General features: G+C 45.9%; 1 protein-coding gene across 29 annotated transcripts in view; it reads left to right on the forward strand.

Moving 5' to 3' along the window:
- The window catches only part of GIT2 (GIT ArfGAP 2), a 55911-nt gene extending 33644 nt beyond the window's left edge, over positions 1–22267 (forward strand). For 3 of the 29 annotated variants that reach the window (XM_005670718.3, XM_021073769.1, XM_003483439.4), the window contains 7 exons: positions 1620–1769; positions 5601–5849; positions 7451–7540; positions 11689–11771; positions 12373–12561; positions 18437–18500; positions 19024–22267. In XM_005670718.3, the coding sequence (XP_005670775.1) occupies positions 1620–1769; positions 5601–5849; positions 7451–7540; positions 11689–11771; positions 12373–12561; positions 18437–18500; positions 19024–19236 (1038 nt within the window). In that variant the 3' untranslated portion in view covers positions 19237–22267. Of the gene's footprint in view, positions 1–1619; positions 1770–4288; positions 7172–7450; positions 9636–11688; positions 11772–12372; positions 12562–18436; positions 18501–18716 lie in introns of those variants that run through there. The other 26 variants (XM_021073775.1, XM_013982954.2, XM_005670721.3 and 23 more) reach the window with 16 other exon arrangements.

Raw genomic sequence — 25639 nt, forward strand, 5'->3', positions numbered from 1 at the left:
ACTTCTCTGGATGGTAGTCTCCTGAGTGAGAGCTAGTCCCTTTCCTCTGTGAGGCCATCACTGCCCAGGACAAGCATCACAAGCACAAAGAGAAGGGCATGTGTGTGTGTGAAAGGAGACCTAGGTTGTTGCCAACAGGGAGTATCAAGAGGCTGTGTAAACCGGATGGCTCTTAAGGTGTACCTTAAGGGCTGCCTGGGGTGTGGGCACGTGGAGAGGCAGGGGAGGGGATCCAGGCAGAGAGAAAGTGAGACAGTGGCATCTGGGGGAAATCTGGTCATGTGTGGAGGCAGCCTGAAAGGAGTGGGAGCCAAAAAGCTGCAGCAGAGGGCGGGGGTCAACCGTGCAGGAATGTGAGTCAGACCCAAGAGCCTGGACCTCAGCTGGCAGTGCAGAGCCCAGGAAGCTGTTAGGTAGGTCAGGGGAGTGGTGATCAGCCCTCTTGGGCCCTCTGTTTTGGGAGAACTGTTCTGGGGGGCCAGAGAGTAGAGGAAGGGAACCCAGGTCTGGAGGTGCTGAAGAAGTCCAAACAAGAGCTGACACAGGCTCACCTCAGGGCCCCGGCTGGGAGGGCTTGGGTGGAAGAGAAGTCACTGTAGGCACAGTGAGCCTGGGGACAGGGCACAAGGGCCTGGCTGGTCCACTCACTGCTGAGTCTCCCAGGCCTGGTCCACAGAGGGGCTCAGCACACACGTGAAAATGGATGAACACGAAGCTGGAAAGAAGACAGGTCTTGACAATAAGTTGGATGTTTGAAGTGGGAAAATAGACTTAGAGGAGGTGTGTTCAGACTTTTCCAGCTTACACAGCTGTGGTGCCATTGGCAGATGCAGGGAATGCAAAGGGGAAGGCAGGAGTCACCTCTGCCTGGTCTCCCCAGAATCACTGGGCTCACCTGAGTAAAAACCAAGTCATGACAGGATGCAGCATGACGGGGTCCCTAGACTGACTGTCCTTCTCCACACCCACTCCCTCTAGCTGAGCTCTGCCCCCAGCCAGCCACGTTCTCACCTCCTTCAGGCCATTGCTCGTACTCTACCTACCCAAAGGCTTACCCCTCCTGTCTAGTTAAAATGTATCCACCTTCACCCCCTACTTCAGCTTCCCACCCCCTCACTCTGCTCCAGTCTGTTTTCCATAGCATTTATCAACTTATGTCATACAATATCATTATTTACTTTTATTTTTTACCCTCTTGAGATATAAACACCATGGAAGCAGGAATCCTTATCTGTTTTCTTATGTATCCCAAGCCCCTAGAACACTGCCTGATGCTCAGTAAAAATCTGTTGGATTGAGTGAATTAATGAAATGATGAATAAAATAAGTAAAATGAATGAGCAAGGGAAAGGCAGACAAGACAGATGTACACAGAGTCATTGTCAGAGTAGATTTGTAGCCCCACTGTCTGATCTGTTAGAAAAGATTGATTCTAACATTTTTCAAATATTATAGTAGCCCTGCCTTTATGTTTTATTTTTGCATTAGTCTCAGAAGCCTTGATTTGGTTTGATTAACTTTGCAGTCCAGCTGGCATGGTCAGAATTTGAAATTCTTGAGCTTTTAGTCTTGAATGTTATCATCTCAGATTGTGAACATTTTCCCCAATTTATTTTTAGAGCCTAGATTCAGATTTATCAGATGGACCAGTCACTGTGCAGGAATTTATGGAGGTCAAAAACGCCCTAGTGGCTTCTGAGGCCAAGATACAACAGCTAATGAAGGTGAATAACAACTTGAGTGACGAGCTGAGAATTATGCAGAAAAAGGTAACATGTCAATAAATGCCAGGATTGACTCTTTAACCCCCATAGTATAAGGAAAAAATCCCAGGCATAAAGCTTGCGGTCAGAAGGAAGAAAAACGGACCTAGAAATCTTTGGGCTAAGCTGTCTTTTTGGAAGCAGTATGTATTTGGATATTTTAAATCAAGTAGCTTTGTTGAGAAATAAATCCAGTGTAAGATCCCCAAGCAGGAGAGACATTACAGCCTATGAAGTGTTTGTATCTGTTATATAAACCCTTGTGCTATCCTGTCCTTCCTGGAAAGCTGGATGCCCCTCCATGGATGTGATTTTTCCTGTTTATTGCTTGTTCTAAAGAATAAGCACACCATGAAGACAGAGGCAGATGAAAGCCCAGGACAGGTGTATGTGTTTATCAGCATTCCACACCGCACCCCAGGCCGCACAAGGGGCACTATCCCTGTTCACTCTTATTCTGAGATGCCACCTACCCCTACCCTGGCAGTCCAGTCCCACACCCCCACTTTATTTTTTCACCAGTGCTTACCGCTAATTTATATCCTCAGAGCCACAGAGTAGGTCCTTGATAAATATAAAAAAAACAGTGCATCTGTACTAGTGACAGCTGTACGCTAGTGAGATACAATCCCATTTGCTCAGCATTTCCTTGTTTGCTGCCTTTTGCAAGAATTAGAAATACATTAATAGATTAATTCCTAAAAAGAGGGTGGCTAATGGTAGCAAGGAATATGCTTAAGAGGGGATGACGTATGTAATTCTTTATGAGAATGCTAAGATAAGGAAATGGAAAAATTCTAAATTCTGCCCAAGACTTTGTGGGTACTGCTCCCATCATTCACTTCTCCACAAAATGAGATTGTGCACCCTTCCCTAAAACAGAAGCAAATATATATCTGTGTCTTCCTACTGTCATTTGAAGGGTAATGCTTCAGAGTCATCATCAAGAACAGAGGACAAAGTGCATTTCGTTTGTGGCTGGGCTTCCTTTTCAGTGATGCTTCTCAAAGGAAGGCTGAAGAACTAAAAAGAGGCCCATGCCCTTCCACTTGTCAGGGAAGGACGCTGCCATGCAGCTTGCTCTAGGACTCTTGCTGTTGAGTTCTAGAGCATTTTTAGAGATGTTTTGAGATAGATGGCCTCAATACCTATAATAGAAAGAGTCAAGAAGGCCTGAAGATAGATCACATTTTAATCCAATCCTTGTTCTGTGTCACCCTGGCCCTGTCTAGGGCTTTTGTGCAGCCATGAACAATCCTAGAGCCCTTTTGCCATAACATACAGGGCTTGCACATCTTCTGTCTTTTCTGAAATATCTTTTGTCTAAGGAATTGTAGTTGTCCCATTAATTGAAGCAATAACTTAATTTTGAGTTGACTTTTTCTGAAACATGTTGACTTTGCCACTGTAAATCAGTCTGCTAAGCATCACCGTTTTTAATTCTATAGTACTCCTTCTAGTATTTGTAGAAATCACCAGAGAGGACCTCATATCTCTGAAAGCAAATGTCTTGAGCTACTTTAAGAAATGCAGAGTGGAATTATTTGCAGTTGCTCATGGATTATCTCCTCAATTCTTAGAAATGCTTTTGATTTCTGAAACTACTATCTGTAACTTTTCATTTTGTTACATTCTTTCAGACAAAAAAGTGTAGTCTGTTTCTTGTTAAGATAAGAATCCTTCACATTTATCTGAGGACATCTCTCTAAATACAGAGTCCTAAAATTTTTAAAAATTGAGACCGGGGGAGTTCCCTTGTGGCACAGCTGGTTATGGATCTGGCATTGTCACTGCATCAGCTGGGGTCAGTGTTGTGGCACAGGTTCAAACCCTGGCCTAGAAATTTCCACATGCCTCAGGCATGACCCCCAAAATAATAAATAAATAAATAAATAAATAAATGAAATTGAGACTAGGAACTTGTGCTTATCAAAACACATTTAAGCAAAGTCCCAGCTGGATGTTTTAGAGACGTGAAAAGTGTTAAGATAAAGTTTCAGATTTCAAGACCTTGTCTAAGAACCTCTCAAGGTTTTCACATGGACAAGCCTGTGGCCATTCCCCCAGTCCCTCACTAAGGGGCACGTCAGTTGTGTTCCTCACTGGTTGGACCTTGACTGTTTCACTTTAGGATACGAGTTCCCTAATAACCAGCTTTGACAGGCATTTTATGTCTGTCTGTATCCTGGACTGTAGGAATTGCCAGTCACCGCTTGTCACCTTGCAGCTGTTCTTCCTTTGGCAAGGGAGTCGCAGATGTAAGTTATGCCCCCAAAGCCTTTCTGCTGTGGAAGCCATCTCTCATTCCTTAGGGAATCACTCTTTGAGCAAAGTGAGAATGAGGGTATTTTTGTGGCAGAGGCTGTAAATCAGACTTTCACAAAAATTTGGCACTATTAATAAAAAGTATGTGGAAATTATTTAGCGAAGATGCTTTGGTTTTATTTCAAAGTTAGGTAAAGTTTTTTTAATATATATAGTTGATAAAGTAGCATGATTTGTGTCTGATCTTTCACATTTGACAGTTGCTTGGAAATGATGCTAATTAATGAAGAGGAGCAGCCACTATTGGTGTATTTTTCACAGATCGGTGCTTTCTAAATAGAAATTGAAAGTAACTCCTAACACTGAATGGGTTTGCTTTTGAAAAAGTAATGATCTTCTGGTGCAAACACAGTTGCTTATGGACTTAAGCCTTGGCCCTGGTGGGGAATTTGGTCAGATTTTACGATCTCTGTCAAAGAGTAGACAGCTGAACTCACACCACACCCAGCTTATAAAACGCCCTGGAAGATGGAGGAGCACCAGAGGGAAAGGACGTTGTGCAGCCTGGACTCAGTTAATTGTGTTTAAAATGCCAGATGCTAAAGAGTAACATGATTCCTTGCTGATCCCTTAATTCTAAGTCATCCAACACCATGAAGCAGCCTGCATGTGAGGAATGGAAAGAGCATTCAGGGTCTGCAAGTGACAGCCTCTAACTAAAACGGGGTGGTGCCAGGCAGGTTAGAGTGTTTAAAGCTGACACCACCATGGTCACATTTTTGGGCGACAGAGCCACAGGAGAGAGAGGCCACGTATTCCGGCCCTGGCTGAGATGACCGATCACCAGAGGGCAGCGCCCGTGCTACGTGGAGCATTCAGATGAAGATGTTGATAGTTCAATAGGTCTCCGGTTTTCTTCTTGATATGTTAATATAGCAAACTTATCGTAATTCCCACTCTTTTTTCAAAAGTGCTAATTGTTTGGAATATCAAAGAGTATTATGTAATAAAAACTTGTTGATCTTAATTTTTCTTGTTGGCTTTTTGGGAAGCAATAGCTCATCTGATTTTTTCATAAGCTGGATTTCACTGCCTTTCTTGCTTTGCAAAGCAACTCTAGTTATCCCTGTGCTGCTTCCTTGGTGTCTGCTGACATTTTTGGCATTTGCAAATTGCTCAGGCCTCATTCAAAAGGCACGTTACCTAAGTGATGTCTTAATGATCTCAAGCTCTTGCTTGAAACAGCCTTAGAATAACCCAGAGTACAGCTTGCCTGCACATATTTCCCGTGACCAATTTTTAAGTGTTTAGATGTTTCGCTTCAAAAAATATCCAAACTGCAACTTTTCCATATTCAGAAATTAGCTACTCCGTTTGCTTAAGTGATGAAGAGAGTTGTTTGCATTTCACTCCTTCTAGAAGAGTTTTTGTGTGTAGTTGCCTTTGACTTTCAACCCAGCGAGCTGTTATTGTTCTTATTGTTAGAGCAGGTAGTTGTGTGCATTTACTTAATGTTTGCTTTTTCTGCTTGCTATAGAAAAACACAGTCCCACTGCCAAACATTTCTTTCAGCTTCAAACACTCCAGAGTGAAAATTCGAACCTCAGGAAACAGGCCACAACCAATATATATCAGGTGCAAACGGGTTCTGAGTACACAGACACTTCCAACCACTCTTCCTTAAAGCGACGTCCGTCTGCCCGGGGCAGTAGGCCCATGTCCATGTACGAGACGGGATCAGGTCAGAAACCATATCTCCCAATGGGAGAAGTGAACCACCCCGAAGAGAGCAGGACGAGGCTCCAGCCCTTCCCCTCGCACGTAAGTAACACCACTGGCGCTTCTGCTCTTCACTCTGTCCAGCCTGACTCCTGCCTTCCCTCTTCTGAACCTGCAGGTCCCCAGTCTCTGCTTTGCTAAATTGGGCTACAAGAGTCTTCCTTGTGTTTGCTGTATTAACATGTCGCCAGGTGCTTGCGGTGTTCCCACAAGCACTCAGAGCCACAACCACCCTGGGGGATCCTGGCTCTGGCTCAGCCCTTCTCCCAGTTTTTCTCCCCTGTATCCATAGTATCTTTCCCAGTCAGCCACTTTTAGAACTTTTTTGGTAACAAGCTTCCTTCCCCATTAACAAAAATAAAAATTGTAAAGGTTACCAGCAGAAGTTAAGTGCCATCTTTGAGGTGGATGGGTATGTGCCCATTACAGACAGGAGCCCTTAGAATTCCAGGTGCCTTTCCTGCTCCTCCCAGTGGAGTGGATGGTGTCAGCGGTCTGGGCACGCAGGCCTGGTCTGGAAGCCTCCGGGCCCCCGCAGCCCCTGCACTTGTGGTCAGTGTGTCTGCTTAGCTGCCTTGTCCCCCTCCTCCCCTGCCTAGAGAAAGTGTTGCTTTTCCATTTTGTAAGAATGAGATGTAAAAACTCAGCATCAATTTTAAAAGCGTTGCATTTGAAAGATTGCGTTCTGTAATAGGCTGCTAACACTCTTATTTTACAGTGGATTAAGTATTGTGTTGCAAGATTTTCAAATACTTTCTTTTGGATTAATTTATTTTAAGAACCTATGTTTTGACAAAATGTCAACCTACGTGATTTTTTTTCAGAGTAATATTTATTTTTTTGAATGTCCGAGATGTTCTTCAGTCTACTTTTATAGGAATTTCAAAAAAATTCTCAAAGTAAATACAAAGTAAAGGATATCGTCTAGTAAATGAAACCCTAGTTTAATTTTGTTAGGCTTTGGTGTGGTAAAATTACAGTGTTGTTAAATTGTAATTGGGAATCCACGACTTCAACTTTTTGTTTCCGCTAAACATTCTAAGTCAATTGATTTGTTACATTTGGTGTAATGCGAATGCCATTGAACGAAGTTAAGAATATTATTTTTGTATAACTAAAAACAAAATTTAAGAACAGCTACTTTGTCAATTTTCACAGTGTACTTTTTTTGTTTTAGAAACATTTAGAATGTAAGAATGTCATATTATTACAAAAGTTCTATTGTTTGTACTAAAGAGTAGATTAATAGCACATACCAACTTTAAATCATTTGTATAGTTTTTCATTTCATACATTCTGTCCTGATTAAAACACAGATATTCATTTAAGGCTGTCCATTAAAAAAACAAACAAACAAACAAAAATGACTGGCAAATTTGACAAATTATGCTAGGCATTGTTTTCTCCCTCATAGAAAAGTAGCCTCACAAATTCCGAGTAATCTCTGAGAGGCATTTCACTCAGGATTAAATATCTCTGGGGACCTGCCGTTGGCAAGCGTGGAAGTTTCAGCGCTGATCTCACATAGTGAGTTGCTTTGTGGGATCTTTTTACTGGGAAACCTGGGCCAAAGCCAGGGTAGGTGCTAGGGTTTTTTTGTTGGTTTTGTGTTTTCCCCACTGTGTTTCTTTTTCCCCTTCCAGATCGGGAGGAGTGCGCTTGTGACCTCCTCTTCATCTCTGCCTTCCTTCCCCTCCACACTTTCCTGGTCCAGGGACGAGAGTGCCCGAAGGGTTAAGTACACTCTGAATGGTCTGCTCTCTGGAGGAGGGGCCGTGCGCCTGGGGCTTTGTGCTTCTCCCAGCCCCCTGGCCCCCCTGGCCCTCACTAACTGCCCTCTGTCCTGCATGAGGCAGCGCTTCCCTCCTGGTGTCACACTGTCTAGCGGCGTGCACATACACGCACGTGCACACGGTCCCTCACACACATCTAACTCCACATTGCTCAGTTGCACGTGATGTTTAACCCCTTTAACATTTATTCTGAGCATACTGCCTTCTTAAACAATCAGAAAATTAGCTGGCTGCTGGTTAAATGTAATAGAGAAAATCTAGTTTGTTCAGAGAGCTCGTATACGAACGGAAACACTGAGACACAGTGCTTTTTTTCTTTTTTTTAACCGTTGACATATTTTATGTCGGCAACTTGACAAAACCAAGATTTTGCAGCATGCAGCAGCATTGGAGGTGTAGGCAGCTTTTAGTACGAAGCCATTCACTTCGTTAGTTGGCCAAGTCCAGCTCACTGATATATAATTTACCTTCCCAGTAACAGTACAGCATCCAGGTAAATAAGCTCCTTTTAGAGTAGCCAGGCAAAAAGTATTTATCCAGCACCTCCTCCATGCCCAGCCTTCTTTCTGGTAAGTCAGTTAAAGACTCCCAAGGACTCCAGGTGACATCCCTGCTCCCCAAAGCACTGTCAGTTTACAAAGTACTTTCATGTATGAAGAGTACACGAACGGCAGTCTGGGCCAGTCATGGAAGGGCACAGGCTTTGAAGATCTGTGTCCAGGTCCTGGCTCCCCCACTTTTTACTGGAAGGGTAGTGTAACTAAGGTGAGAGGAGACGGGGGTGCTGTGGGTGAAGGACTTCCTTTACAGACAAGGTGGGATCTGCACTGGGCCTTTGTCCATTCTTTCCACATTGGAAGGAATGATAGATGAATCTTCTTTCATGCTGCCAGTGCCTTATGGCTCATCAAGCCATAAGGCTTGAGGGTTCTTTTCTGCACTTTTGAGGTAGTCTACTAAGAAGAGCCCTTGACATATGCTACTATCTTCTGGGCAGTTCTGAAATTGAACTGCAGTGTTTTTATTACAATATTTCACTTAAACTAAAAGACCGTTCAATAGAAATATCTCTTCAAATTTTGTTAATAAGAGTCAAAGAGTCATGGAAACCTCTTTTGTCCACTGGGAAAATGTTAAAAGTTTTTTGGTAGTTTTGAGAAATTATTGCAAGAAATGTTTGCTGATACATCATTTTATACGAGTCAATTTAAACTGATGGTCCTGATTGCTCCTGACAGCTTCACTGTGAGTTTAGGTTTTCATGGTGTGTCTATCTTCAGAGAAAACTACAAATCTGTTAAATAAAGGGAACCAGCACCAGCTATAAAGTAACTTCTCTATTAACAGCTTTGAGAGAGCAGCACTTTTAACTAACATGTCTTAGTTCTGCATGTTTACAATAATTTTCATAAAATTCTGGCTAATCTGAAACCCTGAAATACGCTTTTGTTGACATTGATGAAGGATTTAATGTAAGTAACTGATTTCCTGGATGGTTATTGCTATGTTTTGTTTTCTGTACTTCAGAAACATTTCCTGAGTACTTTTTTTTTTTTTTTTTGGTCCACCTTGTGGCATATGGAATTCCCAGGTCAGGGGTCAGATCTGAGCTGCCGTGCTGCAGCTGTGGCAATGCCAGATCCTTAATCCACTGTGCCAGGCCCGGGATCAATCCTGTGTCCCCACACTCTGGAGACACTGCTGATCCTGTTGTGCCACAGCAAGAACTCCTTGAGTGCTTTTATAAGCTATATGAGTTTAAATCTATTTTCTAGCTTTTCCCACTGGAGCAGCTCTAGACAAATTTTCCAGAATAATTATTTAAATGTAAGTTTTTTACCTTCCATTTTATACTTTGTGTGTGTACAAAAACTGAAGGAAAATAAATTTAAAGCTTAATCACATATTCTCTGTGAAAGGTAAGAAGAGTTTTGTTTTGTTTTGTTTTGTTTGAGATCATCCCTGAAAGATCCTGGTTTCACTGTTCTCTGCGGTGGATACAGTGCCTGCCTTTGGTCTTCCATCTAGACATCCAGTAACTAGTAACTCATTGATTTATTCAAAAAGGCAAATCAAAAGCAACAAGTGAAGCAGAACTGCTTGCTGGTAGGAGATCTAAACAAAGGGATCTTCAATGTGGTAGTAGTTTTTACAGGACATAGCTTTACAGACTCTCTGTATAGCTCCAGGCCAGCACTTTTTTTTTCTTTTTTTTTGGTCAGTCCATAGCTCATGGAAGTTTCCTGGCCAGGAATTGAATCTGAGCCACAGCAGTGACAACGCCAAGTCCTTAACCACTAGACCACCTGGGAACTCCCCAATCCCACACTTTAATCATTTGCCAGGTGAATTTGAGCAGTTACAGTATGAACTCCTATTTTGAATTTTTAGGATCCCAGTGCGGGTGTCTTATGTGAGAGTGGCTGGAACCAAATAGAGCTTTGAGGGGAAAAGAGAAAGACCTCAACAGGTGGAGGAGCATTCATCCTGGGAGAGGAGAGAGAGCGAGGCCATGGGGATAGTAAGCACAGTGTGGTGTGAGTTAGGAGACTTCCCCATCTCGGGGCCGGCCACCTGCCTGCTTAGGGCAGCCAGAAGGCCTGGCAGCACTACCAGTGAGGAGCAAATTAAACTTGACGTAGACTTTCTTAACTGACTTACTCCAAGGGAGCCATTCTTTTGGATGAAGCTACAATGTTTAAACAAAGCCCTCTACCTTTACAGCTGTATCTTTAGCCACATTTTATTACAACATCAATAAAATTCTTTAGTCACATGTTTTGATTAACTTGGATTAAATTCAAGGCGTAAGGCTGGAAATACCTCATGTTTGTGTTTTGCAAGTTGTAATCAGTTTCAATTTTAAATCACCTTCCACTGATTTCTGTTCACATGAAGAAATTCTCAAGCACTGTGGATAAAATAAATACTGTGGGAAAATCACTTTTATTAAAGACTGCAGAATTAACATGGTCCCCATTAAAGGAATGTGGTCCCCTTCAAATGTTATCACCCTGGAAGGCTCCAAACTTAGCAGTGCTGCCATTTGTTCAAAAGAGTTATGGGATTCCTTCATCCCATTTTTTAAATCTCCGCAGTTGTACCATTTCTTTATATTTTAAGGGATAGCTGTTTAGGGAGACAGATAAAAGTGGCTGGAAACCAAGCATCACACTGGGTTAATCCATTTTGGTTCACAAACAACACATGGCAATAGATGACTGGGTTCTGGTTTCCTTGTGCGGCTTACACAAGCCATCTCTGAGCTACCATGTTGTGAGCAGTGGGTCCTCAGGGCCCCAGGTGTGGAGTGTTGGATGTAGAGGGACAAGAAGGTTCTTGGTCCTGGTTTTCGACTGACTCTTTGGCCTTGCGGCTGACCCCCAGCTTTTTTGGCCCTTCATTTTCCCACCTGGCATTAGACTATCTAATCTGCAGGTTCCCAGCACTGACAGTCTATTGATATATGTGCTGGCGTGTTTGCTTTTTTTTTTTTTTTTTTTTTTTCTTTTTGTCTTTTTTTAGGGCTGCCCCATGGCATATGGAGGTTCCCAGGCTAGGGGTCAAATCAGACCTATAGCTGCCTGTCTACACCACAGCAACACAGGATCCGAGTTGTGTCTACAACCTATACCACAGCTCACAGCAACGCTGGATCCTTAACCCCCTGAGCAAGGCCAGGGATCGAACCCACATCCTCATGGATACTAGTCGGGTTCGTTAACCACTGAGCCATGATGGGAACTCCCGAGTTTGCTTTTTAAGTGGGTCCCATCATATGATAGTTACTCTCCATACTCCTTAGAGAACAAAAGGTGAGCATCCTTACGTGTCTGTGTTAGTTTATGCCGGGGATCTGCATATGGAGCAGCCACGGAGCTAAGAAGAAAACAGGGCAGAGAAGGAGAGAAATCATTTCTGGACCCAGTGTTCGTCTTTTAACTAAATTTTCCATGAAGCATTGGCTTCTGTCTCAGATGAGATCTGGGCCATGAAGGCCACATAGCCTGACAGGTAAATGATTCCTGGGAAGGCACCCAAAACACATCTGGTGCTCTGAATTAATGGGGTTGCCTTTTGTCTTGTAGGCATCCAGGCTGGAGAAGCAGAACAGCACACCTGAAAGTGACTATGACAACACTCCCAACGACAGGGACCTGGATGACATGGGGTACATCTGCAGGAGGAATGCCCTGGGGCTGGGCTCTCAAACCAGAGACCTAGCAGTGTGGTCAGGAGGCGAGGTTCACCACCTGCATCCACTTCTCTGTTTTCAGACCCATAAGGTCTTCAGATGTCACGGCCTAAGTTCATAGTTCACACCTCTTCTCACCTCACATTGTTGCCACAGGGGCCTTTTTTTCTTCCACCAGCGGGTTATACTTATTCTGAGTCTCTGTAATGCACCTAAGTCAGTTCTTCACTTCATTTTCAAGTCAGTGTTAAATTACCCTGCATTTGAAGGAATCGGCTCGATTGGGGTGGCTTTGTAACAACACCCTCCCTGTTCAGGTCATTCCCTAGCTTTCCCATCTTCTCCTGTCCCACGAAGGCCATCATGTCCAGACCCGTGAGAGGGCGAGGCAGCCTCCCTGTGAGCTGTGGCTGCCTGGTGCTGAACCAGCCCTACCCCAAGCCTCCTGCCAGACAGGATAAAGGAAACCACGAAAGCAGCCCGCTTGTGCCTTCAGCAGATGCACAGGCAGTGGCTCCTAGAAGCAGAGAGGCACCAACCAAGCACCTGTCACATTTAACCACTTCGATGCTCACAGGTCCAGCAGAAAGGGAAGGCAAAGGAGTATGGTGTGGCACAGTGATGGCTCTGGTCCAGACACAACAGAGCCCCCTGCAGCCCCGAGCCCCGTCCTCCCCAGCACTGAAGATGTCATCCGCAAGACTGAACAGATTACCAAAAACATACAGGAGCTCCTAAGAGCAGCCCAAGAGAATAAGCATGACAGGTAAGGGGGCTTGAAAATCCTGCCTGGCAGGATGTATACACGTGCTCTGGAGGAGACCTGCTGCTCCAGTTATGAATGCTTTTATTGTTGTTGTTCACTTTGCTAACTGTAAAATTGTTGAAATTTTCAAGTTTATGTCACAGGCTAAAGAACAAATTTGTAAATTTTTTTTTTAACATAGTATTTCAATCTTTCATCTTATGATGTGCTCTGCATGTAAGTGCCTCTAGAAATAGAATTGCAGCGTATTTGGGGTAGTGACATTTCCAGTTCTTGAGATGAAGGAAGCTGCCTCAAAACTGGCAACAGATTCTCCCGGCCACACTGTTCCCTGTGGTCTCCTTAGCTGAGGAGAAGTTTGCTACTATAGAAGGTATTCTGAAAGCAGTCTGATTTCTTACTGTGTCCCTCATTGTGTGCATTTGTGTGTGCATCTAAGCAAGTGGTCTACAAATGAGAGCTGATCTTTCTTACTGCAGAGAAGGCCCTGGCCCTCCTTCTAACTCGCCCCTTTGTTCTCTGATGGTGAACTCTCTGAGAAGGAAGTTGTTAGCTGTTCTGGGTAGCATCCTAGTTTCACATGGCTGGCCTGCTCTAGATACAGTCATGACTCAATGTTTAACACCATCCCACTGAGTTGATGATGAAAGTGGAAGAACTTGATCAAAACCCAAGAACAGTCTCATTTTTTTTCATTAGGTTTGGAAAGTTCAGAGCTTCAGTGAAGATCTTGTCTTTACACCTTTGCACAAACAAAAGTTGTTCAAGGAACACATTACCTACTGCTCCTTCTTTTCCCTCTGTTCCCCTCCACAGAAAAGAAGCACCAGTGCCTTTTGCATTGTCTGTGTCCCTGGCACTGCTGTGCTTACCTCCCCATTTTCTGCCCTTTTCCTTTTTGCTGTGTAAAGACTTCTCCCAGTATCATTTCCCACTCAGTAGAGAGGAATTGTTAGTATTTATTGAAGGAGCAGAGATAGTCTTTGTGGATGAACTGCTGGAGGATCCTCAGAGAAAAAGAGGAACCTACATAATTTCTCAGTCTCCTTCCACAGAAATTATATAGCTGTTTATCTCCCCGCTTCCCCCGCCATCCTCTGTCTCATGCCCATCAATACAGGTGTGGAGTTCCTTTGCTCAGCACTGTAGCCTTGCGCCGTCATTATCACACCTTCCCAAGTAGTCTTTTTCATTTATTTATTTATTTATTTATTTATTTATTTTTTAGGGCTGCACTCACAGCATGTGGAATTTCCCAGGCTGGGCATCGAATCAGAGCTGTAGCTGCCGGCTTATACCGCAGCCACAGCAATTCGGGATCCAAGTCATGTCTGCAACCTACACCACAGGTCATGGCAAACACCGGATCCTTGACCCTGCTGAGTGAGGCCAGGGATCAAACCTGCATCCTCTTGGATGCTAGTCAGGTTCCATTACCGCCGAGCCACGATGGGAACTCCAGTTCCCAAGTAGTCTTTCAAGGAACCGTGATACGGGTGAACTCCTTCCCTGGGCTTTCTCGCCGTTGAAAAACATGCTTCACTTCTCATTTCCCCAGGCTTAGAAGCTCCCTGCTCATATTTCAAACAGCAACAACAAAAATAATGCTGACATTATTTTGCTCTCTGATAGTTGTCAAAAATATAAATATCTGCCCTGGGGCTGTTTGTGGCTTCATAGATCACAGTATGGTGCTTGGTACAACTTGAGGTTTTTTTTTTTTTTTTTAAGATGTACAAATCCATTTATTTCTTTAAGACCGTAAGAGAAAGGTACACAGATTTTAATCATCAGCTCACTCTTCTGGTTTAGACTAGAATTGGCCTAGAGAATTTATATTTTATAAGTTGTTCAGTGTTCTGTTAAAATCTCGAGTTCCTTGCATATCTGAGACCCTTTCATTTATAACCTTGCCTTTTCCTAATTATATCCATGCCTTTCCTCTTGTTTTCTTCTCTTGTTGATCCACTGCTGGTGCTCATACTAAGTGGAGCAGTAGCCCATTCAGGCATGCTCAGACTTGGTCCTGGTCCCCTGGGCTGTGCCCCTGACCCTTCCTCAGCCTGGTCCCATGCCCTTAGCCTCCAGCCCTCCCTCCCTCCCTTTGGCAGCTCTCTCTTGCTCTCTCTCTTTCCCCACCCCATGCCCTCAGCCTCCAGCCCTGTCTATCTCTCTCTCTCACACACACAACCACACAGTTTTGCACAAAAGCATTTTTGAGGAAAGGTAACAATTTGAAGTTGTGAACGTGAACTCCCTCTAGTAGAGCAGGAGGACTTTGTCATTCATCAGCATGTGCTTTCCTTTGTGGCTTATTGAGAACTTCCTAAAATATTTCATACCTAGTGAGTTTTTGAGAGATGTCCTTAGGAAAAATGTCTTCTCTATATAGCAGGAGGAAAGGGTGAATAATATTTCTGGATCAAAATGAAAACCATAACCAGCAAAACGGCAAGCTTTTAGGGGTGGTCTGTAGTCAACGTGATATCAACATATTGGTTCAAGAAGCACGTGTGCCTAAGGCAGCGGTTGCTGTGGACATGGCCTTTGTCTGAGGGTCTGTGTCACCAGATGGGTTGTTAGCCCTTCATATTTGTAAGTTAGATAACTACTTATGCATTGGCATTTTTGTTATTTTGTGGTGTATGGTTCTAACTGCTTACAAAGGTAAAAGACACGAATTCCCATTTGAAGACATTTTGATATAATTCAAACCATTTTCGGAATTCCCATCGTGGTGCAGTGGTTAATGAATCTGACTAGGAACTATGAGGTGGCACGTTCGATCCCTGACCTTGCTCAGTGGGTTAAGGATCCAGCGTTGCTGTGAGCAGTGGTGTAGGTTGCAGATTCAGCTCGGATCCCAAGTTGCTGTGGCTCTGGCATAGGCCGGTTGGTACAGTTCCAATTCGACCCCTAGCCTGGGAACCTCCATACACCATGGGAGCGGCCCTAGAAAAGGCAAAAAGACAAAAAATAAATAAATAAATAAATAAAAATAATTCAAACCATTTTCTTGAGATGTAATAATTTAATTAAAATTTAGGCAGTCTTGGCGTTCCTGTCATGGCACAGAGGAAATGAATCCGACTAGGAACCATGAGGTTGCAGGTTCAATCCCTGGCCTTGCTCAGTGGGTTAAGGATTCAGCATTGCCATGAGCTGTGATATAGGTCGAAGACGAGGCTCTGATCTTATGTTGCTGTGGCTGTGGCATAGGCCGGCAGCAATAGCTCTGATTTGACCCCTAGCCTGGGAACCCCCATATGCTGCAGGTATGGCCCTAAAAAGCAAAAAATAAAAAACATTTTTTAAATGAATAAAATGTAGGCAGTCTTGGAGTTCCAGTCATGGCTCAACGGTTAATGAACCTAAGATCCATGAGGATGCGAGTTTGATCCCTGGCCTCTCTCAGTGGGTTAAGGATCCAGCGTTGCTGTGAGCTGTGGTGTAGGTCACAAACATGGCTCAGATCCCATGTTGCTGTTGCTGTGGTGTAGGCTGGCAGCTATAGCTCCAAATGGACCCCTAGTTTGGGAACCTTCATATGCTGAGAGTATAGCCCTAAAAACAAAAAAAATAAAAAAATAAAATGTAACTAGTCTTAATTAAAATAGTTTTGACTCTAGATTTGACTTCTTACAAAGATGAAGTACAGAGGTTGTTTATTGACAGTCTTCAAGCCGAAGCCAACTTCATGACCTAAGAAATGGAGGAAGAACATTACGTGAGAGCTTTCAGTTCTAGGATAGACAACAGCATTGGGTTCTGTATCTTAGAAGGGAAATTATACACAGCCATGTGGGTTCTTGGGTAAAACCCAACCTTCATTTTCACACTGTATTTCCTGCTTGCTGAAAATAAGCTCTGAAGGTGCTTTTCCTGTTTCCCTCCTGGGCTCTGTGGGTCCAAAACCCACAGGAACAAAACCCAGGCCTGGGGTCAGTGTGGTAGCTCAGGACTGTCACTTAATACCATCTTCATCTTCAGTTTGTCTTTGTCTCTGCACCTTGTAACAGAAGCTTAACCTTTTTAAGGTGCAAGAAAGGAGCCCCATATGTTGCTTGTCACAATACTAAGAATAAGAATCCAGATGAAACGAGAGTTTCTGTGCTTCCTTGTGCTCATCACCTAAGAAGTCAGAATCACCAGTCATCGGGGGAAGGAGGCTTGCCATGACCATGTGAACCTGTTGCCTCTCTGGTGCCCAGGACAGGCCTGGGTGTGGCAGTGAAGGTCCCCAGCTCGAGTGCTGGACAGCCAGGGTTGAGCTCAGCCCTCTCACCAGCTGTGGGGCCTTGGGCAAGTTCTCTGCCTCTCTAGGCCTCGACTTCCTCTTTGGAGAAATGGCTCTTAGGAGGACTATGTGAGCCTCTGCAGAGCACAGGAAACGGGGCCTGGCTAGGCAGCCAGTGCTCCTAAAGCCTCTGCTCCCATACTCGCATCTCAGGGGCCTGTAGGAGGCCAGGTGGCCTAGAAGAGAGGCTTAATGTACTTTGTCTCAGGGTCTGTCAATGAGCAGAGAAGTTGCTGAGTGTGCTCAGAGCACTTTATTACAAGTTAGGTCATGGCAGCTTCACGAGAAAGTGGACAAGTGTCTGAACAAGTGTTTGAAGCTGACTTCAGTGTTTCCTCTTTCCAAAATAAAGTTTTTTACTCCCCCAACAATTCAGATGCATTGAATGGCAGTCATTTAAAAGCGCCTGTTGGTTAAAAATCATGTGGATGCTGAGATGTGGACTCTGTGCCTGATTTTAAGGAATTTTTTCAGTCCTTTTTAATTTCTGTGGCTTCTTGCATGGAAGTCCTTGTTTCTCTTTCAAGAAGTTAGCAAGATGGAGTTCCCGTCGTGGCACAGCAGAAACAAATCCGGCTAGGAATGATGAGATTGCAGGTTTGATCCCTGGCCTTGCTTAGTGGGTTAAGGATCCAATGTTGCCATGAGCTGTGGTGTAGGTCGCAGATGCGGCTCGGATCTGGCGTTGCTGTGGCAGTGGCATAGGCTGGTGGCTACAGCTCCAATTGGACCCCTATCCTGGGAACCTCCATATGCTGTGGGTGCGGCCCTAAAAAAGGACAAAGGACAAAAAAAAAAAAAAAAAAAAAAGTTAGCAAGATAGGAGTTACCGCTGTGATACAGTGGGTTGATGATCTGGCTTATCTCTTTGACGGTGCCAGTTCTATCCCCAGCCCAGCACAGTGGGTTTTAGGATCCAGCTTGGCCATAGCTGTGGTATAGGTCGAAACTGTAGCTCAGATTTGATCCCTGACCTGGGAACTTCCAGATGCCTTGCGTGCAGAAAAAAAAAAAAAAAAAATTAGGAGAATGAAACACATGGTAGTTGAATGACTGCTTTGAAGCAGTGTGGCTATCTTTACATATTGTTTGATAGCTCCACCTGGCTAGTAGTGTATATCACCTTCATTCATACCTGGAGACTGTTTTCATCCGATTGAATGAACTTTCAAGAAAGGATAGGGGGGAGTTCCCGCTGTGGTGCAATGGGAATGATGTCTCTGGAGTACTGAGACACAGGTTCGATCCTCAGCCCAACACAAGGGGTTAAGGATCTGGTGTTGCCGTACCTGTGACGTAGGTCACAACTGCAGCTCAGATCTGATCCCTGGCCTGGGAACTCCATATGCCACGGAGCAGCCAAAAAAGAAAACAAACAGACAAAAAAACCAAGAAAGGTTGGGGGCCCTGCATCATCACCAAGTGCCTCCCATTGGTGTGGGATCCATAGCAGGCTGGCCACAACCTCAGCCCCTTTATTATGGGAATGTAAATGGACCTCTTCTATTCTTGCCTGAGTATTCTTTGTCTCTGAATTATTTTCACTGCCTTTGAATAACCTCTTCAATATTCTTGCAGTTATATTCCCTGCTCAGAGAGGATACACGTAGCTGTTACAGAAATGGCAGCATTATTCCCCAAAGTAAGTCACTCCCTACTAACTTGGTTCAAATCCATTTTAATGAATTGCAAATTTCTTTATGACCTTTATATTATATTCATCTCTTTGTAGCACAGAGGGTTTTAAATATACATACAGCCATAGAGGGCTTTGAATTATTTTTGTTCTACATGAGTATTGGTTTGGGTTTAATAAGACAAGAAAGTACAAACCATTAATAGAATAAAATTTTATCAGGAATATTTCGCCCAAGTGGCCGAATATTTTTCAAAAACTACAATAGCACTCCTGAATGTGCACTGCTAACTTCACTGCTTGCGCTTTGACCTTTGAGTCAGAGAACGTCAGCATCCGCCATGCTGTGGGTTGCCAAGCTCTCTGTTGCCAAGCTCTCAGTATGCCCAGCACCCCCAGTGACAAAGTGCACAACAAAACTGCCAGTCACTGTGGAACAGCTCGAGTTGTTTTCCGAAGAGTGCCTGTCCCTGCTCTCGGATGTGCCTGCCCCACAGTTCATGAGGAACGGCTGTGTTTTTCTGTTTAGAAACCCAAGTCTGACATGGTGAGGACTTCCCTCCGCTTACTGACATCCAGTGCCTACCGACTCCAGTCGGAGTGCAAGAAGACCCTCCCGGGGGACCCAGGCCCGCCCACGGACATTCAGCTGGTCACGCAGCAGGTCATCCAGTGTGCGTACGACATCGCCAAGGCCGCCAAACAGCTGGTCACCATCACCACCAAAGAGAACAACAACTGAACTGCGGGGCTGGCCCTTCTGTTTTCTAGGCTTTTCCAAGTCCGGTTTCCAGTTTAGACATGGAACTCTTCTGATTTTTACAGAAACAAACATTTAATGACGTTTAAAACTTTTTAAAAGAAAACTCAGTATTATTTTTGCATGTTTTCTAACAAATTTTCAACTATTAATTTAACCCACTTGCCTTATTTTGTGCCTGTTTGCCCGTTGACTTTCTGACATATTCTGTTGTGCTGTCCATGACCATCGTGTTGCTGATCCTAGATGTTCAAAAGTATAGCTTCATTGTTAAAAGTTGGTTAGAACTTTTCCTTGCCTTCAGGCTCCTTGCCTCTGGCTAAAACTATAAGTGGGAATTTTAGGGAAACATTCTCTGGAGAGAGTTGGGTTAAAAAAAGGAAAAAAAAAAAAAATCCATATCGTCTGTTCCCTATCAAGCATTGTGCAATAAGCAGATTTTCCAGCCTCTCCTGCAGAGACACTGTAACAGTCTCTTTTGGAAGGAAACAGGGCTTTGCTCCATTTCTTTTAACTGTTCATCACATTAGGTGTTCTCTCATCTGATTTTTCTATCCTGCTCTCCTGTCTCTCATTTTTACTGTCATCCAGAAGTCTCCACGGCATCCAGCAAGCACTCACCCTCTGTGTCGGGTCCCTTGGCCATGTTGTCACGCATGAGCCAGCACTCGGCCTCACCCCAGGAAGCCAGACCTTTCATTCCAGACACGCGCCAAAGGGGAGCCTCAGTCCCACAGCATAACTCATTTTGTTCCACCCTGTACAGATAGCACTGCCATTACTGTGTGACACAAGACACGATCTGCTCCATGACATTGTGGTGTACTTCTCATCCCAGACTCAGTTGCTCCTATAGCCGCGGAAAGCCTTCTCCCACGGCCTGCTTCCAATATCTTGCCCCCTTTAAGGACTTCTCACAAGGTGAGATGCCTACAATATGAACTCGTTTCTCCTCTGTTACCTCACTGGTACTTCACAATCAGACCTCGCCTCTCAAGAGTTCTTTAGAGACTGCTCTAGCCGACTACCAGCTATCCCAAAGCCACAAAAAAGTGCGGGTCTAAGTTCTGGAACATGCTGGGGTTGTCTTTTTAAGTGACTGAGAAGAGCTATCTTGTTCTGAAAGCTAAAGCATATTTCTTCCTTGCTCGTTGTAGTAGTTTCGTGTGGGTGTGGACCAGAGGGGCCAGGCGGTAGTGACAGATGAGTGCATCGAGCCAGGTCAGGGGGCGGGGGACGGGAGGGGAGCCTGCGGCACATCCGTGGGGACAGCAGCTGCCCGACTCCACTCAGGCTGCCGTGTGAAGGGCCTGGGGTCGCCAGTGCTTTGATTTGTCAGGAGACATCAGCTATTTTTTGCGCCGTCCCCCCACTTATAAATGAGACTAATCTAAACCTTTCCACAGCACACGTTGTGGGTGTGCTGTGGCCTCTAGTGCCCCAGCTCGGTTCTGCCCCAGGACCCCATAAACTATATTATGTGAGGGTCTGGCTTCCCTGGGATAGCTGGGTTGGCCTCTGAGCCTTACCTGTAATGTGGCCGCCCTCCCCGGGTTAAGTTTCTGTTAGGCCTTGTTTCACTGGTATATTCTGTTCCAGAGTGTTCATTCACACAGGTGAAAAAGTCAAAATAATGAAAGTTGCCTAAAAACATGCCGATTAGCCTGTATTTTCCCAGAACTGTTTGATTCACACACACTTTGTAGCATAACCAAAGGCTGTCGGGAGAAGAGCACCACCATGGTGTCTGGTTTACTGGTCACTGTGTGTGGCTGCTTCCGCCAGGTTCTGCTGCACTGAGTGGTGTGGGGAAAGGGTCCACATCTCCAGGACTCGTCTGCACAAACCTAAGTGCCCCGCTCTTATTGGATGCCAAGGGGACACCTCCTCAATGGACATCTTCTCCCTTAAGTTCGAGCACCGCGCCAAGACTTTTCTGCATGCTGCATGTGTGAGCTGTCCCTCATTCCTGCAGACACCTGCTCCCCTGCCTCACCTGCTCCAGCTCCTCAAGAAGGGCCAGGGCAGCCTCCCGGGCAGGATGGGCCCCTGGATAATGAGTCACCTGCACTGGGAGAAGCGGTGTCTTCCCTTGAAAGCTGGGACCTGCAGTGGAGGACATTGTTTTGTGCCCCTAGGGAAGGTCAGGGAACGTGGGGACCAACAAAGCATCTCCAGCTGTGAGAAACCACAGAAGTCCGCTCTGTTAACCCACAGTGCCAAAGCTCGGGAAAGACGTTCCCAGGTGGAGGGACATGCGGCGACAGGCGGGCTGAAGGTCGTCCTTCTCATCAAGTGCCCCATGAGTTCCCTTGGCCCCAGAGGCCAGGGTCAGAGGTCCCCAGTTCCCATCAGCAAATCGCACCTTGTCTGAACAGTTGTTCACCACCTTTTTGCACATGGGTTCCACAGCCTTGCACTAGTGTCCGAGTTCTGTAATGTCTTTTTTTGACCCTGTGTTCTCAAATGCCCCGCGAAGCCAAGAGGGCGGGGGTGCACTTTAGGAAACCGGCACTTGCCAGGAGGAAGACAGTCCCACCCCTGAGCTCCTTGAACCCCAGTCATCTCCTGCCTCGGAATGCAAATAGTTCTTATTTGCCAAAGAACAATGAATTGGGCCCAAAGAGCAAGTATAGCATTTCACCCTTTGGAACTGTAAACGCACAACTCAGGAGCTGTCCTCCGATTCCTCGAGCAACTTAAGCTGCAGAGCCGAGAGTGAGACTGGTGTGGGTCTGTCCTCCGCAGCCCTGAGCTCCCCAAGCAGAGTTTTTGTTCTTTCCTTGTCCCGGTTGAAGGTCACCTTGGTTTTACAGAAGAAAATGCTGCATAGGAAAAATGAAATGCCTTTTATTCAGATGTGTTTTATCCATGTCACCCACTATCCTGTACTTATTTTTCATGTATGTTGTACATTCTATTCCTGTAATTATTGTACAACCCTTTAAGCGTTGTAAAATCATTTTGGAAATTGTGCCTGCTAGTTATGCAATAAACAGGCTCTATAAGTGTCCCTTGTGGTAATTCTGTGCTTCCCATCAATTAGTTGATGTTTCCAGATACTCAATCAAAGTCCCGAGAAAGTTATCCACACAGAAGCCCATCTTTGATAAGAGGCATTATTGACTGTGCTTCCACCGTGGGGGGCTCCGTCAGTTTACAGGGACAATGATCTTTTCCTCCTGTGTTCAACTTTCTTAAAGAAGTCCACCTTCAGGGTATCAGGTGCATGTTTCTCATCATGATGTATTTATTCCTCACATTTGTTTATTTATTTTTAGGGCCACACATGCAACATATGGAAGTTCCCAGCCTAGGGGTCAGATTGGAGCTGCAGCTGCCGCCTACACCACAGCTCGTGGTAATGCTGGATCCTTTAACCCACTGAGTGGGGCCAGGGAGTGAACTGGCATCCTCATGGATACTAGTCAGGTTCATTACCACTGAGCCACAACAGGAACTCCACATTTAATTTTTTAAATTCAGCAAAAGCTGGCCAAGCACAGGTTCTCCTCCTAGTCTCAGCAGGTGATCAGGTGGTACACTTAGTTCCTTCTCTTGAGGCACCAGGCTTTTACTTTCAGAGCCAGGCTTGTTGAGCAGGTTCCCATGGGGGAAGCTGTGGAGTAGACTTACATGGGGTCCATCAGGGCCACCCACTGTCCCCGACACATGTCCTCCCAACAGGTGACTTGGGACACTTCTCCCAAAGGAATGGGCAGCACGGGTGCCTTTCCAGGTGAGAAGTCAGGAAGATGGAGCAGCCTGTCTCTGTGGTCCAGGTGGTCTGAGGACACACGGGTCAGACCCAGAGGCAGTCCGCAGGGCAGGGGTTCTTCAGCAAGCCACCGTCAGAACCCCTGGAGCGGAGTTCCCGTCGTGGCGCAGTGGTTAACGAATCCGACTAGGAAACATGAGGTTGCGGGTTCGGTCCCTGCCCTTGCTCAGTGGGTTAACGATCCGGCGTTGCCGTGAGCTGTGGTGTAGGTTGCAGACGCGGCTCGGATCCCGCGTTGCTGTGGCTCTGGCGTAGGCCGGTGGCTCAGCTCCGATTCGACCCCTAGCCTGGGAACCTCCATATGCCGCGGGAGCAGCCCCGGCCCAAGAAATAGCAACAACAAAAGACGAAAAGACAAAAAAAAAAAAAAAGAACCCCTGGAGGGCCTGTGGAAGAGTCTCCTGTTCATCTTGAATTCAGCAGCTTTTGGGCAGGGCCTGGGAGCCTGCATTTCTCACAGGTTTCTTGGAAGCCACCATCTGAGAAGCTGTGTTATGGACCATTTTCGGGCCCCACCACTGCCACCAAGCAACTCCTTTCCTTCTGCCTTTAGCCGTGTTTTCAGGATAATTACAGTTAAAGCTCACATTTATCAGCTATTTACTCTGTGCCAGGCCCTGTGCTGGTTCCTTATGTGTATTAACACAACCCTGTGAAGCAGGAGTTGTTCCCATTTTACAGATGAGGAAGTTCACACTTGAGATTATGTCCTACATCCAAGGAAGGTGGGGAGTATATGAGTTATTGTTAGTCTGGTGAGTCTTCCTCTTAATCAGCCAAGGTAGGTTTTCATGACCCCAGTGGGGTCTGTGACTGAGGAGCTCAGAGAACGTGGCCTTCATGTGGAGGTGCAGCCCAGGGCCGCTGCATCCCTGAGGCTCTACATGAGAGGTGATATGAGACTATGTGAATAAATGGCCATATTGAATAATCAGGCACAGTCATCTTGTGCCCATAAAATGTGTCTCACCCTTGAGCCCCAGGCACTGGGCCTCCTCCATCGTTTGTCAAATGACTGACTGACTGGTCAGACCGTCCACTGGCTCCCAAGCATGAGCAGCACTTTTCCACCCATGGGGCTGTACACAGGTGGCCTCACCACAGGAACAGCTCAGGGTCCATGATAGGTTGTGAGGCTCCAGGAGCCAGTCCCTGTGGCCCAGAGACATCAGGCAGAGGTGGCCATGGAGCTAGAAGCCAGACTCACACGAGGTGAGGTGGGATGGACTTCCTCACAGCTTTATGGGGCGTGCGGCAGCTCACTGCAAAGCGGGTCCCTGGGGAGGGGCCACTGGGGACAAGGAGAGGTGTGGTGAAGTCCTGCTGTCCTGCCCCACTGCCACCTTCCCTCCCTCACACCCAGGCCCTTGCTTGAAAGCACAGCTTTCCTAACTTCTCAGCCCACTTCCCACCTCAATCCAGCTTCTCATCCTCCCAGCACCTTCCCTTCTTGGGACTCTTTCCCCCTTCAGGTCCCTCCTCCCCATCAGCTCTGTGTTCTACCCCTGGCCTTGGCCACCTCTCCACCCCTTTCCCTTTCATAACCCCAAGTAATTACCCCTCCCCTGGCCTTGGCCTCTTCTCAGTCATGTCAGCCCCCCGTCTCCCCTAGGTCTTGCTCTCCTCTGGAGCCCAGAATACATTACAGATAGGTTTTGAAATCTAACTTGGGCTTGCTGTTTGCATACCCCCTCCCCCACTGAGGACCTTCAATTGCCTCCTAGTGCCCCTTGCCCCACACCTTGATCTCTGCTCCCCTCTGGCTCTGGAGGCCCTCCCCTCCCAGGACTGCAGTCTGAGTGCTTCCCACCCCTCTATCCCAGCCCTTCCCCACCAGAGCGCCTGAGTTCATAGAGCACTCATTGTCTGCTTTCACTGGGCCAGGTGAATCTCTGCAAATACCAACTGAAACAATGCATTTTGCAGATGAGGAAACAGGCTCAGCCCTGGGAGCCCAGTTAGTGATGGTGGAGCGAGTCAGAGCATGGGCCTGTGCTCTTAACCTTGGGGCTCTTACGGGCACAGTGAACCATCCAGGATGAGGGCTGGAGGAATGTGGCTGATGACAGACGTTCTGGAAGTGGAAGTGGAAGAGGGCGCAGAATGGCCAAGACCAGGACAGAGGTAAGCTGGGAGGGAGACAAGGAGGCCAGGATGCTGGTCTCTCTCTGTGTGGTCCTCTGCCTGCTGGGGGCATGGGGTCTTAAAGGAATGCTGAACACCTGGGTGGCCAAGTTTGTGTTTTGTCTTCCGATTCCTTATTTTTGCCGCAAGTATTTTCATCCTTGCTATTTCAAATCGAGACATTTGGTAACGTCTGCTCAAATCAGACTCTGATCTGAAGGAGGATGTTGCCCAATTCAGCTGTTTTAACCATTCAGGGACCTCATACATCCTGCATGGCAGGCAGATAGGACCAGGTCAGTCTGTTGCTGGAAGCAGAATCAGGGGAGCCCCCACCTCCAAGGAGAGAGGGAGCCTGGCTGTGGAGGGGGAGTGCAGCCTGAATCTGGCGTCCTTCTTCTTATGAAAACAAGGTGAAAAATCCTGCCAGTCCAGAGATAGGGTCACTTCCCCTACCGGATGGTTGTTTACTGGGCAGGGGAA

Source organism: Sus scrofa, chromosome 14 (assembly GCF_000003025.6).
Source record: "Sus scrofa isolate TJ Tabasco breed Duroc chromosome 14, Sscrofa11.1, whole genome shotgun sequence".
Taxonomy (NCBI): domain Eukaryota; kingdom Metazoa; phylum Chordata; class Mammalia; order Artiodactyla; family Suidae; genus Sus; species Sus scrofa.